Source organism: Pyrgilauda ruficollis, unplaced genomic scaffold (genome assembly GCF_017590135.1).
Source record: "Pyrgilauda ruficollis isolate IOZ18807 unplaced genomic scaffold, ASM1759013v1 scaffold212, whole genome shotgun sequence".
In the NCBI taxonomy this organism is placed as follows: domain Eukaryota; kingdom Metazoa; phylum Chordata; class Aves; order Passeriformes; family Passeridae; genus Pyrgilauda; species Pyrgilauda ruficollis.
The window spans coordinates 63,003-79,595 of record NW_024520540.1 but is presented as its reverse complement, the minus strand read 5'-3'; the positions used below and the strand labels follow the sequence as shown (position 1 = coordinate 79,595).

Genomic DNA, 16,593 nt, shown 5'->3' with positions numbered 1-16,593 from the left:
ATCTTGGGTTACATAAATCAACATCCCCTCAGTGAACTGAAATGGAAAAAACCTGATTTACTCCCAGCTGCAGCAATGATTCCCCCCAAAAATACGTGTGTATGTGTATTTTTATTTTAAATCTTGGACTTTTATCCTATTTGCAGGTACTACAGCCTTGTATTTGTTCCTGATCATGCATCCTTCCATCATTAGTAACTCCCCCAGCCCAAAAACCTTTGAGGAGGTACAGTTCTTTAATAGAAATAACTACCACAGGGGGATTGATTGGTAAGATGGGTTATTAGTATAAATATAAAAGTTTATATATTGTGAACAATAGAAAAATGACATTACTGTTGGTAATGGTAACTTTGCATATATAAAGTGAAATAAGAAATAATCTTCAGTGTCTTTCTAAAATGAGAAATAAATGCAAGTGAATAATGATCTTACTACAGAATATCTTAAATGCACTAACTTTTGTGAGGCTTTCTTGTAAATATCCACATATGAACATGTGCAGAGCAGTAACAAAATAATGTATTTCTGTTACACATGCCTTTGAAAGTGGGACAGTAATGGTTGGTAGGTGGATGTATGGACACAAAAGTTACGTTCCTGCTGGAAATCTTATTTCTTAAGAGAAAAAGAAAGGAAGAGGCATTTCTTCATTTAAATAGGATATAGCATTAGCAATCATGTAAATAATAAAAAATGGGGGCAGGGAAAGCCTCTCAAAGTGTTCTTTAAAGATCAGGTAATTAGGAGAATGTGTCTGTGTGGCTCAGTAAGTGTGCTGAGACAGAGCCTGTGTCCCTGCTGCCACATTCACTGTGGCTCCCTGGGAGTCACCAGGCACAGCTGCACCTGAAGGTCACTCCTGATTCCTCTGTTCTCCCAAAGTGCTGCACTGTAAAGCACTGCAGCATGACAGCTGGTGACATGCTGCAGCAGCTGGGGAGCAAAAGTGAAGGATTATTGATTTCTTGCCTTCTTTCTTTATTTTGCCCTCAGTTTAAGGGAGAATACTTTCATTGCCTTTGACTTTGTATTCATCCATAAAATGAACAGAGTGAATGCTGCTCTGTGGTCTCAGTGCAGACACATCAGATCCAATTTGTTTGCACGCCACTCGTTTTCCCAGAGTTGTAATTGCTGCAGCACATTGTCACTGGGAAGGGTGGTGAGTCAGCTGCTTGTGCCAGTGGAGAGGTGCTGGATGAATGGCTGGCACTGGGAAATTGCTGCTGAGGAGGACATGCAGGCGAGGCAGAGCAGCTCCATGTTGATGGAGCAGCCGGAGTACAGCAAGCCCATTCTTCCACAAAATCAATGTTTTCATGTTGCTGGAAAACTACTGTGCTGCTTCTCTCTTTCCTCCTGCCTTATCTGCTTCCTGAAGGTGCAATTGGCTGCCACACACATGTTAGATTACCTTCATCTTAACGTGGCACTGGTGTGTAAAGCTCACAGTGGTCAGCTTGTCTAAACCAGGCACATCCCTTTGACAGGTTCTCACCACAGCACTCACTCTGTGCCCCACTGTGGTCTCTGTGAGGGTCTCCAGGACCCAGGGAAGAGATGAATCTGACTCCATGTTCTCAGAAGGCTGATTTATTATATTATGATATTATATTAAAAGAATGCTATACTAAACTATAGAGAAAGGATATGAAGAATTAATAATAAAAACTCGTGACTGACTCAGAGTCTGACACAGCTGACTTTGATTGGTCATTAAGTAAAAACAGTTCACATGGAACCAATCAAACATGCACCTGTTGGTAAATGATCTCCAGACCACATTCCAAAGCAATCAGATAATGGTTGTTTTCATTCTTTTCTGAGCTTTCTCAGCTTCCCAGGAGAAGAAATCTTGGTGAAGAGATTTTTCAGAAAATATGACAGTGACACCTTACCACCCCTGCCAGGTTCCCTCATTTAAATCTCAGATCCTCATAACTCCCGGTTGGTGCAGTTGCCTAATTCTTAGATTTGCATTCTGTCAGAATCTCTCAGACCACCTAGTCTGACAGGATGTTTTAATGCTGGCGTGTAATGAGCTTGTCACTTTGTAATTAGATACAAGGGCTCTCCTCATTAGTCCATTAATTGGCTGGGATTCCTGCAAGAATCGCAAATAGCAATCAGTTCAATTTTGTTTACGGTTGTGGAGATAGGGCTTTATCCCTGAGCTGACTCTTAGTCTTTGTCCAAGGTTGGATTTAGAGCAGAGCCAACTACAGAAGCAGAAGAGGGTTCTTATAGTCCTCAGTATTGCTGTTTTGATTTGAAAGCAGTGTAGGTGTAAATTGTAGAACTTCAGTATTGCTGTTTTGATTTGAAAGCAGTGTAGGTGTAAATTGTAGGCTTCCAACAGACATGGCAGAACAGTAAGATAAGAACTGATCTTGCTGTTGTTAAAATGCAGAAGTCTAAACAGACCAGTCCTGCATTTCTTTATGTCAGCTTTGTTACAGGTTTCTTGGACAAGTCTCTCTAGAGCCTGCTCAGCTTCTGGGAAATAAAAGTCCATTGACTTCAGTGGTTACAATTTCAGAGCCAACAAGAGCACATCATTAGTATTGGAAGTAGCTCATTTGTATGAACAGAGCAAGTCTAAGCACTGGAGGAAATCTCGGTCCTTAAGCATGGTCTTCAGAAGAGGCTGTTTAAATAACATTTATTTTCTCCATACAGGTTAACTGAAAAGTCAAGAGGGCCAAAAATTTCCTATTTATTGTTTTCCCCAGCAATAACAGGTGATCTGAGGGCCAAGGATAGAGAAGTCCTTAGATAACAAAGCAATTGCAGGAATTTACCTACAGCTTCATAACGGATGAGGAAAGCTCACAAAAACCCCTAAAACAACTACAAACCAATTTTACCCTAAAATGTGACTCACAGAAAAAAAAGTGAATTCTGTCACTGCTCAGGAACCTTTTACCTGGTGGAGCTGTGGGGAATTGTTTCAGTGCATCTTCCCATATAAACAGCCTCTTCTCAGTGAAAGCAATTCTGATTGATACTAAGTAGCTTTTTCCTACAGTATTGCACTTCAGTTGGTGTCAGCAAAAGGCTAGATTTGGAAAACTCAATTTCTACTTCAGACTTGAGCAGTTTGTTCTTACTGAAAAGTGAGAACTCACTAATTTTAAAATACATAAATACTGTAACATCTTTATCCAGTTTAAAAAAAATAGCTGCAGTGTCTAGTTACATGTAGTGAGAAGCAAGCTAGTACCAAGTAAAATAGGATCAAAGATACAATGTAAGGTTTGGTTTGATTTCTTTTTTTTGCACTTAGACTTTTATTTTAATTGAGTGCTCCAGAATAAAGTATGCTTAACAGATGTATGAACCTTTGTGTGATTTCTAAGTAGTTCTGAGGATGATGTTGCTTTCCCAGGTACATGGATTTCTTTCCAACTCCTTCTAATGTCACCACTGACTTCCTCTTTGAGAAAAGTGCCAACTATTTTCATTCTGAGGAAGCTCCCAAGAGAGCTGCTTCCCTCATCCCCAAGGCCAAGATCATCACCATCCTCATCGACCCATCCGACCGTGCGTACTCCTGGTACCAGGTATGCACTTGGGAGAGCATGGACAGGCACCAGGCCAGGCTTCCACCCTGAATCCTCTCTGTATGTCCTCTCAGGATATATCCCTGTAGTCAGTGACCATCTGTGATCACCCATGGGCTGAGATATCTGTCATATTTTAAGGGTTAAAATACCAGTAACCACTTTTTCAAGTTATCTATGATGCAAGCATGTAAAAATGATTACTTGATTAATTAATGTAATCAGCACATACAGAAATTGATATGCAGACACAATTATGTAGTTAATGCTCAAAAAACAGGATAGGCTAAGAAATTTTTGTCAGTAAGAGCAGCCAGTTTTGCCTTGTTTCCCCAGCTTTTGTAGTCTGTCAAGTTCCAGCAATGTCACTTCTTTTACAGCATCAGCGATCCCACGAAGACCCCGCAGCTCTGAAATTCAGCTTCTATCAGGTGATCACAGCTGGCCCTCGAGCCCCCTCTGAGCTCAGAGCTCTCCAGAAAAGATGCCTGGCACCTGGATGGTATGCTACCCACATTGAAAGATGGCTCACTTACTTCCCACCTTACCAGGTGAACAAGAGACTCTTGACATCCTCATCCTATAGATATAGATATATATGTATATATATACTGTACTTAAAGTTTACCTTTGTAAAAGTCTTGCCTGCTGACTGCTGATCTTGGGGATAATCCTACAAATCATTACCCTCCTGCTGGCCCCGTGTAAGGTCAAGCTTCAAAAGATGCACATCCTAAGCCCTGAATGTCATGTGGTAACAGCAGACCAGGCAGACACTATCACATGATTGGTATCTCCTTGGGGATTTATTTCTGGAATGGAATTTTGTGACATTGGCAGCATGTCTGGCACTGCTCCCCACCCAACAGTTAGAGGGAGGTTGGCTGCAATCCCAACCTTCTGTTTATCCAGGGCTCTTGTAGCAGAGACAAGTTGGCTGGAGTCTGTACCTTCTGTTTCCCTGGAGTGTGCCAAGGAAGCTCCAATGCATCTAGCTGCTGTTATTCCCCACATACTCTCCTTTCAGCCAGCCTTGTATATCTCTTCATGAGATGCACAACGCTGTAATATCCTGACTCTTGAATGAAATTCTCCTCATTATGTTTTCATTAGCTTTTCTCCACAAGTAACCTGTGAATATTGAATAATATGCATTGTCATGCAGATTTTTGCCAGATTTTATGTCCCACAGTGATAGTGAAGAATCAGCCCTAATGGCCTTATGTTTTATCTGGAAAAGTAGTAGCCATTAATATAATTTTTTCTTGGCTGGGCCAGTCTCTCTCAATTTCCTGACAGTGTTTCTTATCTTTCTAGATCCTTCACTGCTATTTCTCTGTTGTCACAACAGCTTCCAATGCAGTATAATTTCAGATTTAATTAAGATGTTATTTACCCTGCTCCCAGGTCATTAATGATGATGACAATTAAGACTGGGCCCATAATTGCTTCGTGGGGCAGTACTCTCCATATGATGACAGAGTTTTACGGAGGTGGAAGTTCCAGTTGCAGGCCTGAAATAATGAATTTCAAATCAAACATCCATTTATGTTCTCTGTTGTAGTTGCTGATTATTGATGGACAGCAGCTGAGAACTGACCCATCTACCGTCATGGATGAAGTACAGAAGTTTTTGGGAGTCTCTCCTCATTATAATTACTCTGAAGCCCTAACGTGAGTTAATCAGTTTTTTAATTAGTTTTAAAATTAATCAGTTCATTTTCACATGTTCCTGCATTCCTAAAATACCAGCTAGCCTGTAAGTCAGCTCACTGCAGAATAAAGGCCTTTATGGTTCTTTGAGCTGTCGGTAGGGTGAATTGTTCAGAACACAATTCAGGGTTAAATTTTCCGTGCATCATTCACTGAGCCACTTGGCTGTTACAGAAGTAGAGCTCTCACAGCCACAGTGCTGCTTTGTGAGAATTGCATATGAATTTTAAATGGATCAAAATTAATTTTACTTTCATAAGTGGAACATGGAATGCTGATATGCAGAAGCAGAAAGCAAATATAATAATTTCTCTTTATTTTTGGCATTAGCTGAAAAGCAGATTCAGTTATATCAGTCAGGAATGTAACATCCACTCCTTTGGAATCTGACTCCTAGATTTGGTTACACACAAATTTTACACCACACAATGTTTGTTTCAGGTTCGATTCTCATAAAGGATTCTGGTGTCAGCTCTTGGAAGAAGGCAAAACCAAGTGTCTTGGAAAGAGCAAAGGCAGGAAATACCCTCCAATGGATTCTGAGGTAAAGCATGCTGTTCATTGGCCTTGTACAGGAATTCAGTTGACACATACAGGACATGACACAAGCAAAATCATGAGAAGGGAGAAAGACAAAATTAAGTAGGAGTTACTTATTTGGCTACCTTTCCCTACAAAGGAAATGTTTAAGATGGCTGTGGGCTGCATGGAGGTTCAGTTCTTTATTTCAATTGTGAAGATTAAGTAATTAAAAAACAACAGCAATGAAAACCCCCACAAATTCTAAAACTTGGCACCCCTTAGAAACTACATGTGCTGCTCCTGAAGTCCTGTCCCCTTTACCTTATGGACTTAAGCAGCAGAAGTTCCACAGTGCAGGTTTCTTCTCAGTCATCATCAGATAGGTGCAGTTGTATGGTTCCTTGTCTATGAGACTAGTTAGGCTGTGACAGGTAATGCAGGCACTCCTATAACCCAGTTTTAAGAGAGTTTCTGTTTCTATGAATTTTAAAAACACCTTCCCCAAACAATGCTCAAATGGGGAAATTTCAGTCGGATCAAATGCTGCAGCCTGTACCCAAGGGCAGTTCAGTCTCCTGTTCTAGCTGTAACTTCCATGTTGATTCTGTCTTGCATTGCCATTTCATTTAGCCTGGCTAAAATGCAAATAACATTGAACAGCAGTAAGAATTAATGTACCAGGGATTTTCTCCTCACAGTACTTAAATTATAAATAACTTCACATCAGTAGAGTCATACCGATACAAAACCATTGGGTGAGAAGGATTTTGTTCAGAGATAAGACTGTGTTTGTGCAAACTTTTGTCTTTTTCAATTCTAAATGAGTCTGAAAATGGAGGTTGCTAACTGATACAAGTCTACATACAAAGATATTTTAGAAGCTGTTACTTCAATCACACTGCAGTAAAAAGTATCTCCATACCTTCAGTATGATTCTAAATGTACAAGACTAAATGTAGAATTAAATTCTGCTTTGTCTTTGGTGTTCATTTTGGACTTTTGTTTCCCTTTGAAACCTTTGATTCCCTTGAAATCAACCTTTCAGAGTACAGTTCCTTGCATGCAGTAGATAGCATAAAACAATATAAATTGCTTAAAGGAAGTAAAGTTTTCAAACAGGTCAAACCAGCTTTGAAACCTCTTTGAAATTCACAGCACCTGCAGTACAGCATTTTATTAAATAAAAACCTCTCCTTTTGTATCCCTCAGTGTAGGGCCTTTCTGTCGAGCTACTACAGAGATCACAATGTGGAACTGTCAAAACTCCTCCACAAACTGGGACAACCCCTGCCATCGTGGCTGAGACAGGAGCTACAGAAAGTGAGATAGCATTGGAAAAGAGCTTTTTGAAATCTCCTTCCACACTTCAGTTGTCATACCTGAACTTTCCTGCAGCTACCAGAAGGTCTTGTAAAATATACCTCTTCAAAAAAGTGTAAAGGATAGAAATTATTTCCATGTGCTGGCATGTGGATTGTAAAAATACGTGTGTTCCTTAGAGCTCTGGTGGGCCAAATCTTTCTCATAAACATTTCTGGGCCTGTGGACTTGTGGACTACTGTGCACATATGTGGAAGTTATTTACAACTGGTATAAGCGTCAGAGATACATGACCTGTCCAATTCCACGGTAAATATTCCCATTTTTATATATCAGTTTTAAAGTATGGTGTCTCATGTAGGTTTTGTAGCCCTTCGTTGGACCACTGGCAGTTTTTCTTAGGATTTGATTATTGTGTTGCGTAGGATAAGATAATGAAATGTACCATAAAATGCCCAGAGTACTTCTGCCTCTGGAATCAGCTTGCTAATTGTGTGCAGACACTGGGGAGCAGTACAGTTAGCACATATCCTTTAGCTCTGCATGGCAACAAATGCACCCAGCAACATCTGCAATCCACAGGTGTATAAAGAAAACCACACAAAAGCCAAAACAGAACCTGTGATTATACCTGGTAACAACAAACCCTCACAGTGCAGGAAGGGCCTTTGCCTGTATTAATGTGTCTGATTCTGTACTGACTGAGATGTGAGTTATCTGAGCAGAAGTTTGGTTGGATATGTGAAACACACAAGTTGCAGTATTAGACTTAAACAGTTGTGACCCAAACTGGAGCAGTGCAAGGAAGAGGCTTTCACCCCTGGCTCTGTGAGCGGCCAGGTCCGAACACTGCACTCCAGGCTTACATTGCTCTGAGTCAGGAGTGACTCCACTGAAATGGACTAAAAACTCCTAAAAAGCAGCAACAGATCCTTACTTTTATTGCTTTATTTTGCACCACTATTTTTTCCTTAATTTATTTGCCTTTAACCTATGCTTTTTCCCCCTCAACCTCATAAAAATTGTAGCATCTTTCTGCAACCTTCAGATGACATCAGCTGCAAAAATTACCACATTTCCAGATGAAAATACCACTTCTGTTTCCAGACACATTAAACATGTTTGGTATTAAATATTAGGACTAAGCTTTAGAGGGGACAAAAATAAACACGGTGTGTAGTCATGGTAGAAAAATACACTCAAATCATGGGAAAACACAATACTGCCCTTGCAGGCAGATATTTATGATAGTTGTCACCAATGCCTCTCTCAATGCATCAGTTTAGATGTGAGATCAAGTCTAATCAATAGTGCTTAGCAGTTGAGGAAGATCATTGGAAACTTCAGCTAAGTGTGGCCTTAATGCTTCTCACAGAACTTTGGCTCTGAGTGTTTCTAAAGGCATGAAGGGTTAGTGAAAACAAAAAAGAACTACAGTACTAAATGCAAGGCTTTATACAGGAGCTCTGTAATGTTTTCATCGTTTCTTTCAGGGTGAATATTTAAAAACATGCATCAGATGGTGGAAAAACTTCCTATGTCTCAGTGCTGTTTTGCAACATTTATGTAATCATGCAATTTAACTTTCAAGGTAATGGAATGGAAACCAGTCTGTTATTCCCTAAATAGAAAACAGATGTTGAGATCCTTACTGTACCTCTAACTGGTAATCTTTATTATTTATTGATTTTGTCTATGTAATATGTGGTTTTGATAGGCCTGTAAAGAAAAAAATCTAGACGGATTTGCTGTATATAACAATATTCTTTACGCAGCACATTTTTGCTAAGGGAATATGCATGATTAAGGATGAGGACCTACTAGAGTAGACATTTTTTAAGATGAACATTTCTATTATTTATTAGAATGAGAATTTCATTTCACTTTAAATACTCAGTCATATGGATTTGTCTCAAAAGCTGACTTGTCTTAACGTACTTATTTGATAAAAGAAACACTCTGGATTCTGAACATCTGTAAAAGCAAATACTCTGCATGCTACAGACTGCTCATGCTTCCTGCAAGCATCCATATAGATTTGTTACAGTTAAATTGAATAACTGGAGAAAATACCTGGGGTTTTCATCCCGTCATGATTGATTTTACTCTTGATACAACCTCGTGTAACATCATTCAGTGTTTTAAAAATGCAGGGATTGCACAAAGCCCCTGTTGTGCAGTGCTGCCTCAGTTCTCCATGTTCTTCAGTGAAACAGCGTTATAAAATAGAGGAAAATGGGAAAAACCTTGGGCACTGTCAAGTGCCTGATGTTTTCAGGGTGAGAACACAGACTGAGTGCCTCCTACATGCAGGAGGAATGGCCTTCAGCATCATTCCTAGTTCATTCTTTGTTTTAAAGAATTCCCTCTCTGTCTTCTTGCCCTGGGAAAGCAAGGCCCTGACAGATTGAGAATGAGTGGGCAGTCAAGGACAGACTGGTGACATTGGTCACATTGTCCCCTGGGGAATTTTACAGCCCATCTGGGGTCACCATGAGGCACTGGGACAATAAATCCTCCACATGCACGGCCTCGGCCTTGGGTGGATTATTACTTTTTTGTAAAGGGATGGTATGAAGCCATGGGGGGTTTTATTCCAGAACTATTCTATTGAAATGTGTTCTTACATTGAACAGGAGCCTTTAAAAAGCACTTTTAACATGCAGCCAGCTTGGTGAAGGAGGAGGAGGCTGAGCACAGCATGCAGACAGCAGCTGGGTGTGTGTCAGGGGATGCACTGAGTACAGCTGAGTAACCAAGTCACACCCCACGAGTTACCTGACAAAGTGTGACCTCTTCTGTTCACAGCTCACCTGCAATCCGTGTTTGATTTCCAGAAGTACACTGTCAGTATTAATACTCTTTAAAAAACAGGTTTGTTACAACAAATCTGTTTGCTAGTCCAAGTCAGATGTTTTGTTGTGGCTGCTAACACAGCCTGTGGTTCCTGTTCCCCTGGTAGGTAACTGCACAAGCGATATCTCTAACAACTGCTCGATTTTGTGAGTTTCATCTTCATTTTCATAAACATGATTCTGAAATCTGCTTTACGTGGACATCAGTGCCATTAAAAAACAATGTGTGGTTCTGAGCAGATAATGACCATTTGGGGGTGTAAACACAGAGCCTGATCAGAAACCACCTAATTATTTGAGCTAACATTCCTGAGAATACTGTGACATTTTCCCAGTTCTACTTGTGCAGAAAGAATGAGTTTGGATGATTTGCAGACTATCTTGTACAGAATATCCTTTTTCATTGCTTAAAAATGTGAAACTTCCTCAGGAAGAAATTAAATAGATATTTCAATGTTTATAGATGTAATACTCTTGTCATTCACATTGAATGAAAATTGCTGGAAACATTTTTCTCAGAGTTTTTTTTAAATAAAAAAATAGATATTATTCTGATAGTGGCATGGTATTTGAAGTGCAACAATAAACTCTGATAAGAAAATGTAGTGCTGTGTGGAAGTGACTTTGATGTTCACAAAGTTGTCCTTTTCCAGGTTGGTTAGCAGCCATTGCAGCTTGATGCTGAGCTCTAACACAGTCCAGCAGCACAGGAGCAGCATGAAATGTTTTCAGAAATGAAAAATACTGCTTACTCTTGCTGTGAGTGAATATTGCTGCTTTATGCAGCTGCTTGTTTTACTGCTTTTGCTTCCTGCTTACTTTTTATTTCTTGTGCCAGCACTTGCTAATGCGCTGGAGAAACATCTCCAGAGTTTGCTATTTTTAAGATAACAAGGAAAATTTATTCAAATCATTTGCCTTGGGGATTCAATAGTTGTGCCAATGCATCAGCCTACACAGACATGAGAAAAGCTTTCTTTGGAGGAACCTCTGAAGATGGTGTGAATGTCCAAAGGAAAATTCACTGTTATCAACAAATTCAGAACAGAATACAAAATTGTACTTATCTGGCTAGGTAAAAGCTGCTTAGGAGTGTGGGAGATAGGAAACCTACGTTAACAAAATGTTGCATTCATTAAAGAGAAATGATGCAACTTAAGAAATCTAAGCTTCCTGTATAATACTCATCTCTATAAGCTTTTAAAAAACTGTAAAGTACTAACAGGTAATAAGAAAAGGGGAAAGATCTGTGCTATAAATAATAATAGCTTTTTGGCCTCTGCCTTTGATTTATCTACTTTAATATTTCTTTCCAGTTCTTCCAGTCCACCAATTCCTAGAGCTCAAAGGCAAAAGACACTTTTTTTTTTTTTTTTTGTCTCTCCTGATGACATGGATGGAGAAAGCACAACAGTCAGCAGAGGGCAAATCCCAGGAGCAGGAAAGTGATCAGCAGCTGAAAGCAAGGGCCAGGGAAACCTGAGTGGAGGAGGAATTCAGACCAAGTAAGGGTGATCATCTGAAAAACATACATTGAGCTTCTTGAGTCTTCCCTGGACTGAGGATGACTAATAATAGTTGAATAAGCTTCTGTGGTGTGAAAGTTACAGCAATTAGGGGAGATTTAGACTTGACATTAGGAAGCATTTCTTAATGAGAAGGTGTTCAGACACTGGAACAGGCTCCCTGGAGAGGTAGTTGATGCTGCAGGCCTGTCAGTGTTTAGAAATCATTTGGAAAATGCCTTTACAACTGGCTTTAACTTCTGGTCGGCCCTGAAGTGGTTGGCATTTGGACTGATGATCCTTGTAGGTGCCACCCAACTGGAATATTCTCTTCTGTTCGATCCTGTTCTAACTCCAAAGTGAGGTGTGGACATTTGGCCAGAGTGCAGTTGCTTACATGGACTGGAAAAGGAAAATAATCTGTGTTCACCTAGAGGGATGACTTCATTTTTCTAACACATCTTTCACGACCTCTGATTTTTATTTTACTCCACGGTGTTCAAGCAGCGAGCAGTAATATTGTAGCATTTAAGGCCATCTTAGGACTGGACCGAGCATACACACACGCGTATCTACACAGACAAAGCAGCATCGCTGCCTCAACCAGCTGAAGGTCTCTGCTTTGTTTTGGAGAATGCCTTAACCCGTTTCCCCCCGGGGATGCTGCTCGGTATCGTCGGGAAGGAGCGGGAATCAAAAGGCCAGAGGGCTCCACCCCATTTACCGTCCGCGCCTTCCCCGTGTGGCCGAGCTCAGTGCGCGTGCGCTCCGTGGCCTCGCCCAGCGTGGGAAGCCCCGCCCCCCGCCGGGGTCCCGGCAGCGCCCAGTTCCCGCCGCCGGCGCGTGAGGCTGGGTCGCGTGCTCGTGGGGCTCCGCGTGGGCGGGCGCGCTGCGCGGCCGTTGCTGCTGAGGGGGGCGCGCGGCGCGGCCGTTACTGCTGAGGGGCGGCTCTCGGCGCGGCCGTTGCTGCTGAGGGGGGCGCGCGGCGCGGCCGTTGCTGCTGAGGGGGGCGCGCGGCGCGGCCGTTGCTGCTGAGGGGGGCGCGCGGCGCGGCCGTTGGCGCTGAGGGGAGCGGCCGCGGGAAGCGGAGGGGAAGGGTGAGGGAGAAGGTGAAGTGGCGGCGGCGGTGCTCGCGGGTCGGGCGCCTTCTCTACAGCGGCAAAGGAGCGGAGCGTAACAGATAGAAGGTAGGCTCCATGAAGGCGTGGGCTGCGTAACAGGGAGGACGGGTGGGAGCTGGCCGCGCGGGGCCGGGGCCCACATGAGGGAGGGAGGGAGGAAAGGAAAATGGCGGCCGCCACGTGGTGGCGAGGGGGGTGGTGGGGGAAGCAGAGATCCATGACTCCATGGGAGCTGCCGTCTGTGGCTCACTCCCTTCCTAGACATGGAAGAGCAGGGCCTTGCTAATTGGCAAAACTTTTACCCTCTTGTGGGTATGAGTCGTTGACTGTGGCAAGTAACAAACCGATTCTGCTATGGGGTTAGCCGTATCCCCCTTTTTTGAGTGTTTTTTTGTTGTTTGTTTTTTTAGGTTTTTTTTTCCCTCCACTAAACTGTTACAGCCCAGTTTTTAACATGTATCCCCCTTTTTTGAGTGTTTTTTTGTTGTTTGTTTTTTTAGTTTTTTTTCCCTCCACTAAACTATTACAGCCCAGTTTTTAACAATTTTAATTCTTTTGTATTTCCGCAGGAGCGCAGAAGCTGAAAGCATGGAGACATAGTTGTTCAGGATCCTCTTCCCAAAAAGTATGTGTCTGGCTGTGCCTAATAAGCTCTTCAGAGGTGAGATTTGGGGCAGGAATAATACCGATTTGATAATTTATGTGTAATGTATACCCTACTGTGAGTTGTACTTTGAAATCAAGGTATCATGGTGTTTTATTTTGAGGCATGCTTCATTTTTATGTGTTTTCGGGACAGAAAAGTATAATCAAGTACATTAATGTGACCAGAAGGAATTGGGTTTGGATGTAGAGACATTAGAAAATATAATTCCACTATTCCTAGCATAAAAAACACACTGCCAGTACTTTGCCTGCCAGACTAGAAGGATCTAAGTGGAGATTGCTCAGGGATATCCTGGGCAAGAGGAGTGTGTTTTTATAAGCATGTGAGTACTAAGAGAAATCCGCAGCTGTAGGAACAAGGGAGATTGGAAGTTAATACCAACAGCTTTGTTTCAGAGCAGCTTTACAACTTCTGGGAGAGCGTCCTGCTGTTTGGTGATGATTGCTGTTTGTGTTTCCAGTAGCAATATTAAACTGCCTCAAACTTGTTTTTACAGGGGAAAAACCCTCTTGAAAGAAGATGGGGCTAAATTCTACATGTGAATTCTAGGAGTATCTGTGTCTAAACCTGTTAATTTTTGGTTAGGGTAGGGTGGATGTGTTTAATCATCTGGAATTGATGCCTTTTGGGAGCAGTAATATTTCTGGATGTCAAGCAGAGCTAATAAAAGCTAATTTTAGGCTAGGTCTTTACTTCGATTTTTAAACAAAGTTAAAATTTGAAGCTTTAATGAGAGCTTCTCTAGTCTATGTAATCTTGATGGAGAGGGGCTGGAACCCAGCTTTCTGTGCCTAAAATTAGCCTGGACTGCTTCTATAGAGGCAAATCCAGTTAGGATCTCATTATGTGCTGCTCCTCTCCTTGGGCTGTCAGTAAGCCTTGAGCTATTACGGCACTGGTTTTGGTAGTTGAGTGGCTGTGCTGCCCCGTCAGGGATGGCTCCTCTGCTCTCCAGGCGTTAGCAAGGTTTTTGCAATGAGTGTCCCTGTGCTGCAGAAGCTGTGGGTAAGTTTTTGAAGTCTGGAAAATGGAAGTGGAAACTCCAGCTGTAATTTTGGTGTCCGTGTGAATGTAAAGCATTTGAATGTATGAATAAGTCAATAAAGAGACATGACTGGCTGCAAGTGTGGTTCCTTTCTTGAAAAACTGCTGGTAACTAAGACCAGACCTAGACACGTTTGTCAGGATTACTTACACATGCCAAATCTACCTGTTCTGGGGACACGCCTTTTGGGCAGAATCTGTGGTTTCAGGAGGCTGATGCATTGTCTGGGAACCACTCCAGAAGTGCTGTGGCTTGAATCAGAGGTAAGTGCTGCAGGGCAGAAACAACTTTAAAGAGTTGATTTTTGCAGTTGCTGAGGGATCCATATGTAAGAAGATTGATAGCGATCCAGTAGATGGTGAATCATTGCATATTCAGACAAGATATTTTACTTAAATGTACTGTCTTAGTGAATACCAGTTATGTTGGCACAATCTCTTATAGAATATCTTTCGAATAATAATAGTGTATTTTTTGCAAATAGTTGGAAACTGAAAAGTTAGAGGGAAAGGAGGGAGGGTTTGAAAGGACTGGGAAACAAAATCTGTCGAGCCAGAACTGAGATGATCAGCATGCAGTCTGATTGCTGCTGAGTGTTCAGCAGCTGAGGTCAGGATTCCTGCTTGAAGTGAATGGAGAACTGTGGTCTCTAATTACAGCATGGACTGGATCTGAGGAAATGACTTCTGGTGCTTGTGTTTGGTGGGCAAATTAGGGAGCTGTCATAGGAAGAGTTCCAATTTTTTTAAGCATATACTCTTTCTGACCAAGCGGAAGTACAGTTGAATGTATTTTCTTGTCTGCTGTTGTAACAAGTGATAGCACACCTGTTTAACTGGTGGTGCATGATTACTCTCTTCTTTTAACAGCCCTATCGTATGGCTTACTGCTCTGCATTCCAAGGTGGTGGCTGCCAAGCCTGGTAGCCAACAGTGTGTATTGTGAGTTCCCTTTTCTCCTAAACCATTGGACCTCTGTAGTAGCCTCAGCACTTGTAGAAATTACTACGTCTGTTCTGCAAGGGCAGTTACTTGTTTATCTTCAATAGGTAAACGCCAGTTAGGCAGACTGGCCCTTTTCTTTTGGGAAGTTGCTTAGGTTTGAGATAAGACACATTAAGGAGGCTTTGTGTGTCAGTTGCAGTGATATTTCTGTATTGTGTATTCTCTGGCAAATAAAAACTTGGGAAGTTCGGGAGGGCTGTATAACTATAAATCTTCATGGTGCTGGGGAACCTGGAGAGTTGACAATTCTTGAGGATGGTAATCTCATCTGGTAACCAGTGCCGAGTGTTTTCTTGGTTTGTGCCACCATTAACACAGTTACTAAACAGCTTTAAAAGTGTAGCTTGAACTTAGGACAACGTAACTGGTCTGAGTTAAAGCGCTGGGAATGAGACAAACTTTCTTCTTGGAGAAAATAGCCCTACATTTATGTGCTTTGAGGAAGATGATTCCAAGAGTCCCCTTTCTCAGGTACAGCCCATGTGAGGTTTACCCCGCTGATGTTCTGCAGCAGCTGCTTGTACATCGGCAGTATTAGCATACAGAAATTGTAGTCAGTGTGGCAGTTTTTATTGTATACATGTACACCATCAGGCTCACTGAACAAAAATGAGAATGGCATAAGATGGAGGCAATTTCATTTTGTTAGAAACTGAGAAGGCATGCTCAGCATGGAAGCAGTAGTGCAACGTTTAAAAATCTAACAAAGCATTCTATTAAAAGAGCAAAAATAACAAAGTACTGTACTAAATCTAAATGTTTACTACACTTAGTATGCAGGCTTAGTTCCCCCTCCCCCTATTTCTGTGGTGCAGCTATTAAAGGACGGTTATTTCCCCTGTATATAACACATATATTGCACTATGTAGCCTACTTCACCACAAGTCGCAGTGGGTCTTGTACAGCAAAACTCGGATGTTACATGCACATAATTTTTGACAGACTGACTTCCCTTATAATTAAGGGCTATATAGAAGTAAAAATGCAATGGTTTTGAAGTTGACTAGCACAGTGTTTTGCATTGGTCTAACAGTAGGTGGTCACAGTACAGTGATATATGATGTTTTAAAATATTTTACACTATTTCAAATAGTGTGGAATTACAGAGAACTAAAATGTTTTAAAGCACCTCATGTACTAGTTTAGCACCAGTTACAATAATTAGTCCTGACCCTTGAAAACTTAAATTTGAGGTTGGAGATACTAAGGGCTACATGTTCAATCATATGGGCTTCGGCAATGTCATTGCCACTTCACATGCAAGTGAGTCATCTT

The 16,593-nt window shown here is 41.6% G+C and overlaps 1 protein-coding gene, 1 long non-coding RNA gene and 1 other non-coding gene across 3 annotated transcripts in view; all 3 read left to right on the top strand.

The window, feature by feature from the left end:
* Window positions 1-7,259, top strand: part of LOC121353942 (bifunctional heparan sulfate N-deacetylase/N-sulfotransferase 3) — a 42,386-nt gene extending 35,127 nt beyond the window's left edge. The window contains exons 8-13 of the mRNA XM_041468166.1: window positions 147-270; window positions 3,392-3,566; window positions 3,947-4,117; window positions 5,131-5,240; window positions 5,721-5,823; window positions 7,011-7,259. Coding sequence (XP_041324100.1) covers window positions 147-270; window positions 3,392-3,566; window positions 3,947-4,117; window positions 5,131-5,240; window positions 5,721-5,823; window positions 7,011-7,130 — 803 coding nt within the window. The 3' untranslated portion in view covers window positions 7,131-7,259. The remainder of the gene's footprint in view (window positions 1-146; window positions 271-3,391; window positions 3,567-3,946; window positions 4,118-5,130; window positions 5,241-5,720; window positions 5,824-7,010) is intronic.
* A 5,040-nt stretch (window positions 7,260-12,299) lies between these two features.
* LOC121353941 lies at window positions 12,300-14,388 on the top strand. The gene is made up of 2 exons (XR_005955216.1): window positions 12,300-12,668; window positions 13,172-14,388. It is a non-coding gene; the product is annotated as an uncharacterized LOC121353941 (long non-coding RNA).
* LOC121353943 lies at window positions 12,816-12,946 on the top strand. Its single transcript, XR_005955217.1, has one exon. It is a non-coding gene; the product is annotated as a small nucleolar RNA SNORA24 (small nucleolar RNA).
* Window positions 14,389-16,593: the final 2,205 nt, after the last annotated feature.